The sequence below is a fragment of the Mesoplodon bidens genome, assembly GCF_964165515.1.
Source record: "Mesoplodon bidens genome assembly, chromosome: 12".
In the NCBI taxonomy this organism is placed as follows: domain Eukaryota; kingdom Metazoa; phylum Chordata; class Mammalia; order Artiodactyla; family Ziphiidae; genus Mesoplodon; species Mesoplodon bidens.
In genome coordinates this window covers 44,181,628-44,200,494 of record NC_138168.1, presented here as the reverse complement: position 1 = coordinate 44,200,494, position 18,867 = coordinate 44,181,628, and the positions used below count along the sequence as shown (strand labels likewise).

General features: G+C 42.5%; 1 protein-coding gene across 1 annotated transcript in view; it reads right to left on the bottom strand.

Annotated features, from left to right (window-relative positions):
• The window catches only part of LOC308625885 (uncharacterized protein), a gene marked incomplete at its 3' end in the record, with an annotated part of 150,517 nt that overhangs the window by 50,337 nt on the left and 81,313 nt on the right, over nt 1-18,867 (bottom strand). The window contains 4 exon segments of the mRNA XM_081250488.1: nt 4,741-4,780; nt 4,783-4,878; nt 9,313-9,478; nt 11,986-12,103. Of these exon segments, the coding sequence (XP_081106614.1) occupies nt 4,741-4,780; nt 4,783-4,878; nt 9,313-9,478; nt 11,986-12,103 (420 nt within the window).

Genomic DNA, 18,867 nt, shown 5'->3' with positions numbered 1-18,867 from the left:
TTCTCTCCTTTAATCATCCCAGGGCTAGTTAACAGGCAACTAGAGACCTCTCCTACAGCCCAAAGCCCGCTGGAATTATTCAAAGTAGCCGATCTTAAACTGTACCTCTGCCCTGCCTTGCCTTTCCAGGTCATGGCCTAAGCACTCTCCTTGCTGCCGACCTGTGGCCCTGTATGACATGGCATGATGGATGTTTCTAGGAACTGAGTATAATAATTTTGTTTTCCTGAGTCTCTCCTGTGTCTCCTCTTGTGGCTGCACCAGACTGATTTTCACATAAGAGAACACAGAACATTGACTTGCTCTCTTATCTTGGTAAGTTTGTGCAGAACTTTTAACTACTAAGTGCCACAAACAACCACAATTCTTGGCAGAGTTTTAGAGCCCCAAACACGTACTAGGTCTGTTAATTTATAGATGCTTGGAGACTATTAAAAAATATCAATACGGGGCTTCCCTGGTGGCACAGTGGTTGAGAGTCCACCTGCCGATGCAGGAGACACGGGTTCGTGCCCTGGTCTGGGAAGATCCCACATGCCGCGGAGCGGCTGGGCCTGTGAGCCATGGCCACTGAGCCTGCACATCCGGAGCCTGTGCTCCGCAACGGGAGAGGCCACAACAGTGAGAGGCCCGCGTACCGCACACACACACACAAAAAATCAATACAGTTCAGATGTAAATGTGACTGCTACTCTAAGCTAGAGAACCATAGCACATGATACACTCTCTAGAGAGACGAGAGTCAGATTCTAGGCACCACCATTGATCAAATGGTTGGTTATCCTTTTCCTCACTTTCCTAATTCTTCAGTCTAGATCACTGTCCTTGATAGGTCCCATCTCTCCTTTATCAATAGTACTACTTATTAGGGAGCTGTACAATGTAATGCTATGTATAGAAAGGGGTCTCAGAATGATACTTAACATTTTTAGCACTATATCCTCTTTTATTTCCTTCCTCTCCATGGACCCCATATTTTGAAAGATTTTTCTACCAAATTAAGCATTCTCCTGTTTTTAACTCAAAGCCACATAAACACCTAGCCTAAGCTCTGAGCTGCAGGAAGAGATGAAGAAACATGATATAAAGGAAAGAACAGGGCTCTGGAGTCAGACAAACCCTGTGAATGTAAGGTCTGCTACAACAAGCTTGTGACCCTGGGGCAAGTTATGCAACTTCTCTCTCTATTTCCTCATCGGTAAAGATGGTGACATGATTGTTATCCCACGGAGTTGGCACATGGCGGAAACTCAACCAAAGCAAGTTTCCTCTCCTCCTTATCTCATTCGTTCTTATGGTTCCAGTTAAAAAAAGAAAGAAATGTGACATTTTCTTTACCTGCAAAACTTTTGGGCAAACGTGTCTTTTTCATCATGTCTTTAGAAATACTGAAAACAGCTCACTGTGACAACTCACTCAGACTCTCAGTTGGTAAACCTGACCTGAGCCTTCTGCTGGGCTAGGCCTGATCAGTGCAGCTTGCCAGCAGCACTCAAGATACAGGGAAACTCATAGGAATGAAAGGTCAGCTTGTTGCTTGTGCCAGTGCTACACCTGCCAACTGCCAGCCCCTAATAAAGTCAGGTCTCCCCAGCAGTCCACTAAAATACAAGGATAGATGTATCACATTCTCCAAACTGTTTTGCCACACTCCAGCTGCCTTACTGTCAATAAGCAGTCAAGGGTTTCCTAGAATACCAGTCATCTTGTGTGTGAGAGAGTTAGCCATAATGTGATCCCAGGCAAGCTGGCTGTAGCCACAGGGAGCAGGGAATTCATGGGACACATGCTAGGGTTTTTCCTGGATGCAAGGATATGAAAAAGAAAATGAAACCCAAAAAACGTCTGCAAAGTGGCCGGAGGAGGCCAGGCAAAAGTTGTGGCTCTTCACTTCTCGGACGCTGGAGACCAGGAGCACATGAGGCCTTCTCTGTGTCGCCCAGAAATCCCCAGATAACCCTGAAGCACACTTTAGTATCTGTGCGCTCAGAGACACTTAAACTAGGTGAGCATAAAGATAAATTGAAAAATGAAGAGAAAACCAACACAAATTCGAGGACTAAGAAATTGGTGATGTTTCTTGAGAGACTGCTTGATGTACTCTTAAATCAGGCTTATTGCAGAAAGTTAAGGTACCTTTGGTTTATTTCCTTAAATTCCTCCTTTTCACCGTAATCACTCTGAACATCAATAATACACTCACATCAGTGGCACTCTGCATGCCACATGTTTTATTCTGTCCTATAGAATTCCTTTGAGGGACTTTTTTTTTTTTTTTTCCTGGTTTCCCTCCATTCTTGAATTTCAAACCAATTCAATCCTTTAAATCAGGGAGTGGCAAACTCTTTCTTAAAGGGTCAGATAGTAAATATTTTCAGCTTTGTGAATCATATAATCTCTGTTGCAACTATTCAACTCTGTGGTTCTAGTGTGAAAGCAGTCAGAGATTATCTATAAACGAATAGGCCTGGCTGCCTTCCAAAAAAAACCTTCATTTCTGGACACAGAAACTTGAATTCCACATAATTTTCATGTGTCACACAATACTACTCTTGAGTTTTTCCCTCAACCATTTAAACACATAAAAACCATCCTTAGCCCACAGGCCTTACAAAATCAGGCAGGGGCCTATGGCAGTAGTTTGCTGATCCCTAACTTAAAGAGATGAGATTGATTAGAAGCAATTGTACTACTGAAGCATTTACCTTTGGCGCAAATGATTAATTCACCTGAAATTAAAGATAAGCTCAATCCTCAGGCATTTCTTGCACTGGCTAATAAGTAACTCTTATAGGTTGGTGGACATGCCCAGAGGTGAATGACAGGCCCTGGGCAATATGATCCTGATGCCATCGGAGGACAGCACCAATTTCTATCAGGTCCTTGGCAGAGGACAGGTCGACAGGAGCAGAGTGAAACGTTTGTGCCTGGAAACATTAAACTTTCTTGCAATCTGAGCTGGTCTATGCCACAGAGAAGCTGAGGCCAGATATGAGGGGACTCTACGGGGCCACTGTCCTGTTGTCCTTGAGCTACATGCTTCTTCTCCTCCCCTGGTCTATGAAAGTATGCTGTTCTCATTCCAGGTAAGAGTTCCTTCTTTTCAAACTCTGGAGAAGGCTTCAGTTTACATAAGCAAAAAGTTCCCTGGGGTAAACAGTCATATTTACTCAGTTGGTGAGCTCTGGGAAGGGCGAGGGAACTTCTCCAAGCTTCCTGTCTCTTTTGGTTATCTAAGGACTTCTTGCTTGCAGGTTCAGCACTACGTAAAATCCTCAAGCGGAAAGACATTTATCTTTCAGCTTCTCCTTTCCTCCTGCCTCTTGCCTTCTCTTTGGAGTCTCCTTTTCCATCAATCTTGCTGCTGTCTGGCATCCATCCTAGTTCTCAGGCTTTGGAGTCAAATGCACATAGGTTCTAATTCTGGTCTGCTACTCACTGACTGTGATTCCAAACACAGACACACCCCAAAGACCTCTGAAGAAAAAAGGCTGGAGGAAATGCTATGAATGAAGGACTCCTGGTTCCTTCTGAGGTCCTCTGAAAAATATACTGAATATACTGAAACCAGTCATAGGACACAGAGCCCTCCATTCCTGCAGACTGAGAGCACCAGGGCAGAGAAAGCCCCACAAAGCAGTTCCTGGGGGAAGCAGAGTGGTTCCCCTTGGACAACAGGAGCAAGCTGAACTCCATGCAGCTGGAATCCAAGAACTTCTGGGGTATAGTCCTATTTCTTCATCCTATGTAAATTCCTTGCAAAGTCTGACTTGAGATTTCAGAGCCCAGAGGGCTAATGAATGGCCGTCATGACAATTAGTCAAAACCTTTATATCCTACGTGCTTGACAAAGCTACAGCTCCCAAAGCTGTTTGTCAATCAAAAGAAAACAAATTAGCCTGATTTTCTGTCCTGCTGAATTTGCATTCTAAATCCAGAGTCCCATGATGCTCAGAGTAAGAAACAGCAGAGCAGAAAGAGAAAATATGGTTCAGTACAAGCCCCACATTTCTATTCTCTATGGACACTCATGCTAATGGTGGGAAGTGATTATAATCCACAGATAAAAGCACTGCCCTCCCAGGTCCCCCTCATTGACTAAATACTCACACTGGGAATTTATCAAATGAAGTTAATTAATTTTGAGAATTTAAGAATAAGCAGAGACCCTCAGGCCTGACCTCTTCCCTTCCCATACACAGCTTATTATTTATACAGGAAACATTGTGACTCTTAATCCAAGCTAATTTGTTCATCAGTCATGATTAATTAACCATATAAACATTCTTTTTGAATGCAGAGTATTTAATACCTACAAGGCCAGAGGTAAATTAACTTATAAATTTAACTCAGGTGGTGATTTCCATTGGTTTCAGATGTGCAGTGAGAATTGTTTTTTTGAAAGGTAATTAAGGGCTGAAAAAATAAAACTCTTAGGAAGAATCATCTTCAGAAGTATAAAAAATGTGATTCCCAATAAAACAGCCTGTTATGCAAACTAACTATATTGAAATCACATTTAATAAAATAAAGAATATTATTATCCAACAAGAACACAGTTCACCTGGACAGCCTCTGCAGCCGAACGTGTTTGGTAGCGGCAGTGTTCTGGATCAGGTTGTGCCCCCGACTATTTTAAGCTCATTATCTAATAGTGCCAAGAGTGGCCTCCCTCCACGATCACTCAGAAACACCTGCCCCGCAGAATTTATTAGACAGGATTAGCACTCCAGCCCTTACCGGATGAGGTACCTCACTGCAGCGTCAAACTGCAGAAACATAACTCCCTTCGAAGGAGGAGGACCTGGGACACCAGAGTGGGGTCTTGGGGGCTCTGGAGGCTGTCAATCATTTTCTGCAGCTCTTGAAGCTCAGACCCTAGAAGATGGACGACATTTTACTCACTGTGAAACACAGGCTAGCTACCCTAGCTACCCTGTGAATCATTTCACCTCAAAGCTAACTTTTTACCTAAATTGACTTCTCTTTGTTTGTGAGTATACTAATTATATGTTTTGCAAGATCAGCAAAGTCTTATGTTCTAGAACCCAAGGTCTGATTTATCTTTCCTTCCTTCCTTCCTCCCTCAGGAATGTAATAACTTGCTTTGCTTTTCAGCAGAATAAGAACATACTGTTGAAAGAAAGTTTCAGTGTTTATAAGGCTACAGACTCTAAATAGATTGAAAAAGAGAAATTACAAGGAATGGGAAAGTATAGGCCTCAGTAAGTCTATTAGGGGCTTGAAATTACTATAAACCAGCACTCATTTCTCATAGCCATGCCATTCAAATCAGCCCTGTCACTGGCTCATCCTGTCAATGGCTCATAGATTAAAGACGACTCAGGACCATCCAAGGCAAGCAAAAATATGTACACATATATGTATACATGTATACAGCACATACATAGATTCTTCTAGGAGATTCTCATCATTTCAGGAGTAGATGTGGGAGATCCTAAATTGGCTTATTTCTTGGACCCTTACTGCAAAAGATTCATATGCGTTTTGGATGGAAATTTAAGTTAGAGGCCTTTTGGGGCACTCAATACTGGTTTGAGGAACCTGGCCTGGGTCTAGATGGCTGTACTAGCATCTCTATTATTGGCTCAGGAAATGAGCTGCTTAGAATGGGAGAGCACAGCAAGAAAATGACAAGCCCTTAGGGAGCACTGATGGGGCAGGTGGGTGGGCCCCATTTCCAGGGCTACCAGAATGTCAGCTGATCTGAAATGCTCATCAGCTCCCTGTGGGGACAGTGATAGTTTTCTACTTGAGAGGACACCCATGCTATGGGAAGAGAAGGATTGTGGAAATTGATCACCGTCCCTGATTGTAGCCCATGGCAGAAGTGAGATGGGAGATCCACGAAGCATTTCCGGAGTTACTCTACGTAAACCTCTCATCCAGACTGGAGCAGCCTTGTACCCTAGCTGGCCCGGTACTGGATCTCTTCCTACATTTCTGGCATGGAAGGCAGGGGAAGTGAGGGAGCAGGGAGGCTGTCCATGAGAGCCTGATCAGGGCAGAGCCAGGTCTGAGAATGGTTGCTAATATGTACTTGCAATATATGCTCTTGGCTTTAGGAAAAGATGAGCAGTCCAGATTTCATATCCATTTGATGTTTGACACACCACAGAAAAATGTTTTTTGGGTATTTTCCCAGCCACAAAAGAATTGGGGCCAATCATTAGTTTTTATGAATCCTCTATAAACCTGATGGTCATATTGGGCTGAAAAGAAACTTCCACCAGAAGAGGAGTCACAGATCAAATTGTACAAGAACTTTAAGAATGTTGTACTGGATGGGAGGAGTGATGGTCAGTGAGCCTTATTTGTTCAAGGTCTAATGTGGCTGGTCTACAAGCAATACACTCTGTCAGGCTATGCAGCAACCAGGGGAAAAGGTTTATCATCGCCCTGCAATGACAACGAAAAAAGAATATGAAGTTGTACATACGCTGTGATTAAAGCTCTGTAAAATGTATTTGGGCAAGGGCTAGAAGGAAGTAAGGATAAATAAAAATATTTTACTTGTTACAATGGTTGGATTACGGGTGATTTTTCTCTTTTCATTATTTCCATTACTGTTTATATAATGCTGTGTGTGCACTTTTATACGATCACTTCCCAGCAAAATTGTTCTGTGCTGACAGGTGGCATTATCATTAAAGTACAGGTGTGGAGGAGGGCCTACCTTTTCTTTGTTACGCACTGGTAACAGTCCTCATTTGGGCCTCCCTTTCTTGTGGGCTCACGTGGCTCAGCGGGAGCAGAGATGGCAGGCACAGGCAGGGAAGGCAGCCTGTCTGTGAGGAGGGGGCAGATGGTTGCCGTGTGGTCGTGGGGGTGGTGGGAGGAGACCCTCTGCCAGGAAACAAATGAGCCTCTTCTTGTGCCTTTCCGCAGGAGGGTTCCGTTTGGGAAACCAGACAGAGAGAGCAGAATCACAGTGGCCCTGCCTCCATGTGAATACTCAAAGCCAGTACATTTTGTTCCTGAAACCCTGAGCTCAGTGTGTAGTGTCTGGGTTTAATTGGCCTCCTAATCCTTTACAAGAAAATCATAATGTAAACTCCTACATTCTGATTCCACCTCTGCTTCACACTGACTCCAAAGGGAGTTGCTGGCTTTCAGGGAAGGAGAAAATTTGGCAGGGTCCACAGAACTAGCCCACAGTATCTAAGAGCTGCTTCCTCAGTCAAGTGGGAGGACCACAGCTGAAATTCGAAGTGTCTCTTTAAAAAATATTTTAAAGCACGTAAGTCTTCAAAAGTCACTTTAACTCCAAACAGCTCTGAAATGGCTAAAAGGAGTTGGATGGGTCTATGAACAGACCCGTCTCCTCTTTTCACCTTAGTTCTCCTTGGCTCCTCTGGGAAGCAGGCCAGGAACTGAGCAGCCTAGCCTTTTAAAAAAGATGATTATCTTAGAATGGAATTTTTTTTAGTTCAGTTTGCCCTTTATCTATTTTCAGCAAAGCAGAGTATGTAAAACTTTGCACATTCTCCCTGGAGCACAAATGTTTTTACTGGCAACATGTCAAGGTGCGTCTCTCTAGTTGTACACCTTGGAAAGCCTGGGCCCCAATTATTTCAATGGTTTCCGGTTCATAAGCATTTAAATAGTAAAAAACCAATTTCCTTCATCCTCAATTCTAGGTCCTCAACAATTTGGCCTCATTTACCACCATCCCTCAGTGTTGCACTGGTGGGTTCATCATTCTCTCTGGACTGGCCATGTGTAAGTCCTGCCTGTTATCTTTGCCAGTATCCTTTTCTTGTCCCCCTTTAGGACAAGCCCTCCTATTTTTCTCCATTGATTCAAGTGAGGGCAAGTCCCCCCAGATCACCCTCCCTGCGGGCTCTTCCCTCCCAGCTGCTACAGAACTTCCTATGCAGTGACTTCGTTTGGAAACATGGCTCTGGCTCTAACTTGGCTTCTATCTCATCTTCTCGAGGGCAGGGATAGCGTTCTTCCTGGCCCATCCTCCTTTCTCCTGTCCCTCAACTACAGTCCAGCCCCACACCCTCCCAACATCCAGCTCCACTGGAGAGCATCTTAGTTTGTTTTCTGAGTTAACCCCTTACGACAGTCCCCAGATTAGCAAAAGGAAAGGAGCTAAGAGTGCTTTGGAACTTCTGGAATCTCTTGATGCTTATATGGAAGACTTGCTAGTAGGCCTGCAAGAATTCTGTGCTCTGCTGAGGTAGCACCAACCCCTTCCCTTCTTCATGCTGCCTCTGCTCAGATACAGGCATCAATCTTCCTCCTGGAACAAGTCAGAATCTCCCACAAACATTTCCTTGATGCACCGCCCAGAGAGGAATAGATTCAGATTATATCATGTTTGTTTTAAGACCACTAAGTTTAGATAGGCATGTTACCTCATTTCTTTGGCTCTTCTCACACTTTAAAATCCTTGTCTACTATGTCATAATATACTGCTATTAACTGATTAATATTTACATGACTAATGACATAATTAGGATGGGAGTCAAATTATTAAAATAGTAAGACCAGTTTCACTGCTTCTGATAAACCCAGCTTACTAAGCATTTCAGCGTCTTTAATTTACCTCATGCATTTATCTGAGAACTTGTGCTGAGTTAGAGTTCACGGATTAGCACTGGGCAGATAAAACAAAAGCCTCAACTATTCTTACGAACAGGACTACCGGGTCATTGTTAGCTAACTGAGGGCTGTCTGCAAGCTTCTTGACAGTGAATGCTTGGCCTTGACCTTGCCACATTAGTTCACGAAGCCCAGAAGGGGAAAGGGAATGAAAGCAAAGCTAATATTTAATGGGGACTTGTACATCCTTCTAGAATTTTTACAGATTTTAATCCACAGAACATCTCTCTGAGACAGGTGTTGTCACCCCTGTTTAACAGATGACAAACATAGAGCCAGGGAGTAAAGTGCCCAGCTTTTAGTAAACCAAGTGACAGAGGCAGGGTAAAAACCCAGGCCCCCCAAATTCTGACTTGGCATACCTTCATGGTTTAACCTGTAAATGTGGAATCAAGCCGTTTGGAGGCAGTATATAATGGGACTTTCCCTTTGCCCTTCTGTCATTTATGAGGAAATATTTTAGTCCTGTCTTTCCAGGTATTAAGAGCTTCATAGTAATTAACTAGATGGGGGAAATCCTTTCACAATGTATATGTATATCAAATATAAAGTTGTTCACTTCAAATATATGACAATTTTATTCTTCAATTAGGCCTCAGTAAAGCTAAAAAAAAAAAAGAGCTTCGTGGAATTTCAACTGAATAGTGAAGGCAATTTTAATCACCTTTAATCACTTACCAATACCCTTAGTTCCTCCCCAGTCGCCTCTCAGAGGGTTAGGACTTAGAGGAAATTCAAAACATGCTGGACAATTTCCAAGTTTAGCCAAACTGAAGAGGCAGGCCACAATGCCATGGAGAGGGGCTATCAGCTGTAGAGTTAGCTTGAAGGCTCTAAAAGCTACCTGTGGGTAAAATCAATACAAGGAAATAATTTTCAAGAAGCTTCTAAAGGGATATAAAAATATATGAGCATTGATTAGGAATAATATACTTAAACAAGAATATTTAGATAAACATTTTCACAGTATAATACAGGATAATAGTTACAGGATAATATCTGAAAAAAAGAACAAGCCTTTTCATGAACTCAGGTTATATATGTCTTTGGACAAGGTAACTCCGGCCGGGGAATTAAAGCAAAGTGTTTCTCCTTGCTTAAAGCCATTGGAGGCCAAAAACACATCAAAATGTGTTTGTATGACTATCAATCAATGAATTACAAGGGTCACAAATACATTCCTAGCAGGGACTCATATTCAGACAACATTGCCCTGAGGGAATACCTGTAAGCAAAACATAACTACTTATCAACACAGGTTAAACACATGACTGAAAAACAAACAATGGATCATAGGTATCTGCAACATTCAGTGAAGGAAAAGAGAAAAATTATGATTTAACTGCAGAAGGCAGTAGTTTTATATATTTTTGAAACCCCTAAAAATTCTTCCGTGAATGACTGAAATCAAGGGTAGTTCTATTTCTACTTTTTTGAGGAACCTCCATACTGTTTTCCATAGTGGCTGCACCAACTGGCATTCCTACCAGAGGTGCACAAGTGTCCCCTTTTCCCCACACCCTCACCAAGGCTGGTTCTCACTTGTCTTCTTTGAGAAGAGCCATCCTAGCAGGTGTGAGGTGATAGCTCATCGTGGTTTTGATTTGCATCTCCCCGGCGACTAGTGATACTGAGCACCTCTTCATTTATGTATTGGTCACTGGTATATCTCCTTTGGAAACATGTCTGTTCAGGTCCTTTGACCATTTTAAAATTGGATTATTGGTTTAAAAATTGTTTTCCTTTGCTTTGTTTTTGCTTTTGCGTTATATGAGTTCCTTACGTATTTTAGGTGTTATCCCCTTACCAGATATACAGTTTGCAAATATTTTCTCCCATTATGTAGGTTGCCTTCTCCTTTTGTTGATTTTTTTCTTTACTAGCAGAGACCTTTTAGTTTGATGTTATCCCACTTGTTTATTTTTGCTTTTGTCGCCTGTGCTTTTGTTGTTATATCCAAAAAAATCACTGCCAAGACTGGTGTCAAAGAGCTTTTTCCCTGTTTTCCTCTCTGATTTTAGGGTTTCCAGTCTTACAGTTAAGTATTTAATCCACCTGCAGTTAATTTTTGTGATTGGTGTAAGAGAGGGATTCAGTTTCATTCTGTTGCATGTAAAATTACCATATGATCCAGCAATCCCACTTCTGAGTATATATCCAAAGGAAATAAAATCAGTATATCAAGGAGATTATTCATACTTCCATGTAGCATTACTCACAATAGCCAAGATATGGAAACAACCTAACTGTCCAGTGGATGGATAAATGGATAAAGAAAACGTCACACACACATGCATGCAAACACACAGGAATATTATTTAGACATAAAAAAGAAGAAAACCTTGCCATTTACAACAACATGGGTAAACTTGGATGACATTATGCTAAGTGAAATAAGCCAGACAGAGAAAGACATACACTGTATGATCTCATTTATATGTGGAATCTAATCAAAATGAAAAGGTCAAACTTACAGAAAGGTGGTTGCCACGGGATGTGGGAGATGGGCTGATGTTGGTCAAAAGGTACAAACTTTATTTATAAGATAAATAAGTTCTGAGGATCTAATGTACAGCATGGTGACTATAGTTAATAACATTGTATTTTATACTTGAAATTTGTTAAGAGAGTTAGACAAGCATTCTCACCTCCAAAAAAAAAGGTAACTATGTGAGGTGATAAATGTATTAATTAGCTTAACTGTGGTAATCATTTCACAATGTATATGTATGTCAAATCATCATGCTGTACACTTTAAATATATACAATTTTATTTGTTAATTACGCCTCAATAAACCTGGGGGGAAGAAAGAAAGGGTAAGAAACCTAAATTGCTGAACGGGTTTTCACTTACAAAGAAAAATCAGAATGTTCCCAAATTGCCATTTTCAACATTGCATTTTATTTAACTAATACTTGAATGCTTTATATATTTCTATATCTACTCTTTTTTAATGGTCACCCTCTATCAGTAAATGAGGTACTTAGAGGAACCCCTCAAAAAACAGGAACCAGCTAACGACTGTGATTAAGTGCGATCTCAACCTCTCCTTAGTTTTAGCGCATCAGGGTGGGGTTTTCTTGGCTTTGTGGAGGAAATTAAGGATTAATAAGGAATGTCGGAAGCTCCAATTAGTGTTCAGTAATGACCATGAAGAAACAGAACTATGAAATAATGAGGCACAAGGGAAAACATAATAAAGCAGGCAAAAACATGAGGAGCTGTGAGATTTCAGTTATTAGGTATTCCTGAAAAAAAAAAAAAAGAGATATTCTCTGAAATTGATATGTTTAACTGTGGGACATAAAAAAAGCCAATTTCCATTCTGGCACACATAAAAAAATACAAACCTTTTCAGGCAGAGTTTTGAACATAATCAGCACTTCAGAAGGATGGGGTATGAACCATAAACTGAGGAAGACTTTCCCGTCAGCAGGCAGCAAACATCGCGGCCAGGGCTGAAAACTCCTGCGGCATGAGAAGAAAACTCCAGGAGTACAGCATTTCTCTTTCTAAAAGGGGCGTCTGGCATGAACTTATACCACCGCCCTCCAGCCACAGCCCCAGAGCCCACGTTGTGGTGACACACACACCCAGCGTCTAAGCCCAAGGGCAGCAGCCCTCCTTTTCAGGCTGCTCACAAGTGGCCACAGTTATAAATAACTCAACAGGAGAAGAGCAGTTGGGTTGGTTTTAGCTTCAACTGTTATCGGGAGGAAGGAGTGGGCACAGGGGGAGGGAAAGGTGTAATAAGAAAGGAAGCGGAGGGCATAAATTAAGTGCCAGCACCATACCTGGGGTGACATTTTCTCACTTAATTCTTACGGCAACCTTGGGATGTTTCTATGTCGTTCCTGTTTCACAGGTGAGAAAACTGAGGCCCTACCAGGCTACGTAGATCTTTCCTATCCAGCTCCTAAGAGATGAAGTTGAGATTTAAGCGCAGGTCTGTCTAGTTCTAGAATCCAGGCTCTGGAGACCAGCCTCTATTTTCCTTCTCTCTCCACCACGTTTCCCGCCAGGTTCTCTAGACTCTGGCCCTCTTTTCCTTCTTTCTCCTTTCTTCCTCCTTCAAATACTTGATCATTTCTTAGGCAGCAGTATTGCTATCTCTTCGTTACTGGTTTACATACAAATACATAATTCATATATGTCTGGTGTAAGGATTCACACAAGCCCAGGTACCCACTACCTGGCCTGGGAAACAGAATGTCTCCAGCTCCTCCGAAGCCCTTCCACAGCTCCAGAGTCCCAACTTGCTCCACCTTGGCTGGCAGTGCCTCAGGGCACCTCAGTCAAAAAAGGCAAGAACTGAACTCCTCACCCCCACCCGCACCCCGATCCCGGGCTTCCTCCTGTGTTAAAAGAAACACAACCCCCAAGTCCTCAAAACCAGAAACCAGGGAGTCATTTTTAGATGCTTCCTCCTTTATCACTCAGGTCCTATTGATCCTATTGCTCTCTTGTACCCAGTTTCCATTCCCACTCCGTTGTCTATAGCAAGGACTCTCAACGGGAGGGTCTCACCTTCTAGGGAGCCTTTTGGAAATCATAGGGGCATTTTTTGACTGTCATTACTTCTGGGTCCTTAGGAGAGACTCAGATGACCCTTTCCATTTCTAGAAGTAAAATGTAATTCATTTTAACTGAGGGCTGAATGTTTTTGATATCAAACATTCTGAATATGAAACTTCAAATTACTAAAACTCTACTTGGAGTAGTCTCAAGTCTCAGGGGTTTAATCAGGTAATTTGAAGCTCAGGAACAAAGTATGGTGGTGTTAGTTTGGAGAACTTCTCTTATTTCAGCAACCACAAAGTTAGACTATCCTGTCCTGGAGTAGGTCAAAACCAGCTTAAGCTTGTCTTATCTCTATTATTTGTTTGAAGGTGCCCCAAGCAAACACTGACTATCAAAAATAAAAAGTCATAAGGCCAGTGCCTGAGCACACAGGTCTGTGGGCCATGGGGCAGGCAGCAGTGTGGCTGAACTCAGTCTTGGCCTCTGAGAAGCACATGTGTTCCTGGAGCCACAGGGCCCTCTACCAGATGTTATCCTTTCCTTCTCATCCGTTATTTCCTGCCATTTCTACCCCTGCCTGCAGCAGGTAGCCCTCTACTGAAGGGGGACAGAGAGGGCAGCAGAAAGCTTTAGGTGCTCAGTGCAGGAGCAAAGCCTGGTTCTCAGCCCTGCAAGGAGGATTCTTCCCCGCCTGTGATGGCCCACCAACTCAGCAGCCTGACAATTCCTCGACCTGCTCAACATCACCCCCTTCACCTCCATTCTCCTTCACCGCCCACTCCAGGGCCACACTCCAGACCTTATCATCACCCGGAACCATATCACCTCTAAAGACTTAAACTCAAATATCCTACTTTCCAGCTCAACCTTTTATTCTTCCACTTTTCTCACTCATTCACTCCCACTAAACCTCCTTCATCCCCACAAAATATGCTCCTTGACGTCATCCAGCCCTCTGGCCTCCCCTTCCATCTGTCAGTTCCATTCTGACCCCCACTACTCCCTTCCCTACCCACACTGGGTCTCACAGCCAAGCACATGAACTACTCTCCCACCAGCACCTTCAGTTCCCTGCTTTTGACCCACTTATCTAGCAAAACCCCAGCTCTGGATCCCTCTAGCTAGTCTGCTTTCTGCTTCTAGTTGCATGCTGCTGAGCACAGCGAGAGGAAATCACACCGCTAATTGCATCGATGCAGCAACAAATAAATGGTTTCCAGCCTGAGCTGTGTCATGCCAGGGAAAATGGTTTTCTTTCCTTTGATCAGTTCTCATGTCCATTTCCTTTTTCAACAACTCCAAGATTTCCTTAAGCCTCATACCAAATTCCTAGCAGCAGATGATGACATGGTCTGTTATTTCATAATTGAATTAAAGGGGCTGGAACTGCCCCCACTTCCTGTGGGCTCACTCTCCCCTCCCCATCCTCCCTTTCAAACCAAGGTCAAAGGCACAGGCACACACACAGGATATGAAGTGAAGACAATCTCTTCCCTCAAGGATCTTACATTCCAGAGGCAGCTAGACCTGCGAGCATGATGCTATGATAGAAGCATGGAGGAATGGAAGTATGTGAAAGTGGAAAACATCCAGAATAAGAAGCGTCTGAGACTTGGTGGGAGACCAAGGGAAGAAATTCACAACAGGGGCTTCTGAGCTGTGATTCATTATCTCCCCCTCCATATCTCTCCTCTTAATGGCATTAACATTCTTTTTTTCCTCCATTATAAAATGTGATAAAACATACATAACATAAAATTTACCATTTTAACTGTTTTTAAGTGCACATTTCAGTGGCATGAAGTATATTAACACTGATGTGCAACCATCACCACCATTTATGTCCAGAAAAAATTTTTTCCATATTCCAAAACTGAAACTCTGTACCCATTAAACAACAGCAACACTGCCATCTTTTTATTCACCCAAGCCAGAGACTCTGGGTGACATCCTAGATTCCTCTTCCTTCTCCTCACTCGGTTCTGCATTAAATCTAGCACCTGGCCTAGCTGATTTCACTTCCTAAACATCTCCTGTCTGTACAGTTTTAGTAGGTCCCTAAATGGTCGCTGACAATCATCTTGCCCCCTTCTCCCGGTTTGTTGAAGGACAAATGACAGACTTCTGGATCTTGCCCTTCGTGCTGTACATTCTGCTTCCCCAACTCATCCTCACATACCTTGGACAGGAGCCACTGGGAGGTCCACATGCTGTCTCATATCTCTGTGCCATTACACATGCGGGTCTCCCAGCTTGAACTGAATTTCTTTTCCTTGTGCACCTGAAACACTAGTCATCCTTCAAGACCCAGGTTAGTGTCCCCTCTTCCCTGAAGCCCACCTAGCTCCTCATCCCCACCTCCCTGCTCCTTCAGATAATACTGAATATTTCCTGGTGAGTGCTTTCATTATACTTTAATTTTATTCTTTATCACAACGTACTGTAATTGCCTATTTCCCCTTGCCTGAAGGGAAAGAACCATGTCTAATTCATTGCTATACAGTGCTTGGCACCAAGGCTACCATGTACTGTTGTTCAGATTGTGCCCTGAGGCAACCAGCAGTGGCTGAGATCCAGCCTATACTTTACTTGCCAAGCTCTGCACCCTGGCATGGGGCTACCCCTGCCCGGGGGAAACCATGCTTTCTTCTAATCCTCATAAAGCAGCAGTGTGGCATAGTGGTGGATCTGGCTGTCACACAGTAGGGGCTTGAATGTTAGTGTCCTCTCTTTCTGTCCCTTCTTCGCTCCTCTATCAGCCAGCACCATGGCTCCTGGGAGTGTGGCCAAGTGTCATCCCAGTCTCCAGACTCCAGTCTCCTCTAGAGCCATGAAGGACATAGAGCCCTCAAGGGGCATCATTCTTTGGAGGAGAGCTTCTCTTGGCTCCTCTTCTATTTAGGTTCTGGTTTAGGGGCAGGGTGTCTCTGCTAAAACTAAACAGTATGTTACAGCCTTTAAGGATTAAGTAGCATCTTAGAATTTTAAACCTACAGAATTTATGGGGCTCTTCTAGACAAGGGGATGGCAAACACAAGCAGGGAGGCCTCCTTTCTCCCTTTCCTTGAACATGGTATGACATTGCCAATCAATCACAACAATATCACAAGCTTGGGATGTCTTAGAATCCTCAGCAGGACACAGAATTGACATTTAAAATTAAACATTTCTTATCCTTGATCTAACACAACTCCTTATTTTAGGAATAAGGTGAGGACCTCTGTTCTTCATGACCCTCATTCCTCAACTCTGTCCCTTTATCTCTAGTTAATCTTGACCTGGGATGATTCCCACTGATCATTTCATGAACATTCTTAGATGGCTCCCTTCCCAGCAAGTCTTTCCTGAGCAGTCCTATTCCTTGGAATAAAGCTCTAGACAATTTAGCACTAAGAATCTCAGCATGTTTAACTTCAGAGAGCTGCTTCAATCTCACTTATTTGATGGAAAGTTGAAGTCCAGAGATTGAAGAAAAGTGATTTGCCCGAGACCTCAGAACAACCTATGACTATGCCGGGTAAAGTCCAACATTCTAATTCTCGGGCCATGGCTCTCTCTATTATACCTTCTTGTGGCTGAGGTTCATTTCTTATTAATACTCAATGCATGGAATCATAGACTTTGGGGTTAGGGTTAGGGTTAGCGTTAGAATTATATACAGTACCTTTTCCAAACTTCCACAGAAGACAGAACTTCCTTTCTCCATGCTCCATTTCATGTGAGTGTATTAAAAGGGACATGTTAAAATCTAGAGGTTTTAGGAAGCAGGAGATGGATGTAGTGGAGAATTGCTGCATCTGTATCAGTTGCTGTTCATCCACTGCCTGACTATATGACTTGGGCTCTGGGTGGGCACTCCCTTTGCTCCCACTTTCCTAGATCAAAGCCCTGTCCTGAAATGATCACACATTAACTGACCAGACAATTTAGGGCTCTAGCCTCTCCCCCTTAAATGACTGTTTCCCTTAATCTTTAGGTAACACATATCATCTACAAGACAAACAAACAAACAAACAAAAAATGAACAAAAAAACCCAATAACGGAATAGAGCAAAACCTGCAAGTTGGAGAGGTTTTTTTTTTTCCCTCTCTACATCCTGACCTCCTTATTTGGTGGCTGCAAATAAAACAGATCAGAAACTAAAATAGACTTCCTTAATCCATTTATCCTAAATAAGAATGTAGTGAACTCACGGTTAGAGTTCTGTAAACTATTTTTAAAATTTGACCCAAATGTAGATTGGGTTTATAAATGGTTGACATGGCTATTGGGTGGATGAGAAAATGGAACTAAGAAGTCTTAGAGGATTATCCTGTGATGTTTTTATATGAAAGAAAGATGCACTTCAGCATCACTGGGCAATAGATGTCCAGTCAAACTTTCAGCAAAATTATCAGTCTCCTGAGGTATTTTTTGCCCTGCTTCTCTCTCTAATGCATTCTTCCATTAGGTAAATCCTGAATTCTACCCAAGTGAATGTACTGGCTGGGCTCATGAGACAAAACACTGGTAATCCACAAACAGGTCATCTTATAAGTATCAAGGTCAGATTGGCCACTATTTTGATAGCCAGCTGTCAGCCAAGGGAAGAGACTCAACTTCTTTGATTCTCTAGCATTCTCTAGTCTGTTCTATCGTCACCTTTTCCTTGGTGAACTCCAACTTACCTGTCACCTCTTCTTTGACTTTCTCCCTGAGGCCCTGGGCTAGAGTTCAACACTTCCTCTTTTGTGTCCTCACAGGACTTTCACATAACTCTAACATGTTATCTTTGAAATCTTTGAAGTGACTTGTTCGTTTATAGAGATTTCCTCCACTAGACTGAATTTATTGCCGGAGTCAAAATGACTTGTTCACCTTTGTAACTCCAGTATACATAACAAAGTACTTGGTACTAACTAAGCACTGAACAAATAATGGTTGAATAATCCATGAATGATAAGTGAGTGAGAGTGGTCTGATACAAATGGTCTTTCAATTCCCTTCCATCTTTCTGTTCTGTGATCATATTTATTATTATTCTTACTCAGAACTAAACTCTGTGCCACACCAAAAGGGAAAGAGTAAGGAGGGAAGGCAGCTCACCCTATAGGGTGTTTTTGCTCCCTCTTGGAGGCTGTGTAACCGTGTAATACCCCTTTTTTTTTTCCTCAAAGTAAATTTGGTCACTTACAGCACAGGTATGCCAACTCCTCCATCCAAGTGAGTGAACTCTAGGTAGGCTGAATTACGAACATCTGGAAAACTGGATAAGGCATGATAAGGAGGTATGGAAGCAGCTCCACTCTTATCACTTAATATCATGCTACATATATATTTTTTTCTCTATCAGTGAAGTACGGAAGGACACTGATTTATCCAAAGCACTGGAGTATCACTGCTTTGTTTTGTTTTTTCCTGAATATTTCTTCTACTCCACTGAGTAAAATATTTGAAGCCAGAAACAGTTCAAGATTAAGTTTACTTATTTGTTTGCTTACTTTAGATGCTGGCCTATGTAAAAGGGTGTGACTGATGAAAATCGCTGGGTACTCCAGGGGTAAACAAAACTTCATAGATTGAAAATGTAGTCAAACAGCCCATAACAAAGAACTCCTTTTGCGTTCAAATACAAAGATACACTTATTCTTGGAGTGTTAGCTCTTTCTTTTCCCCTTCTGGACCAGAAGATCAAGGTTAAATACGTTAAAGGGAGCAAGATTTCCATAAC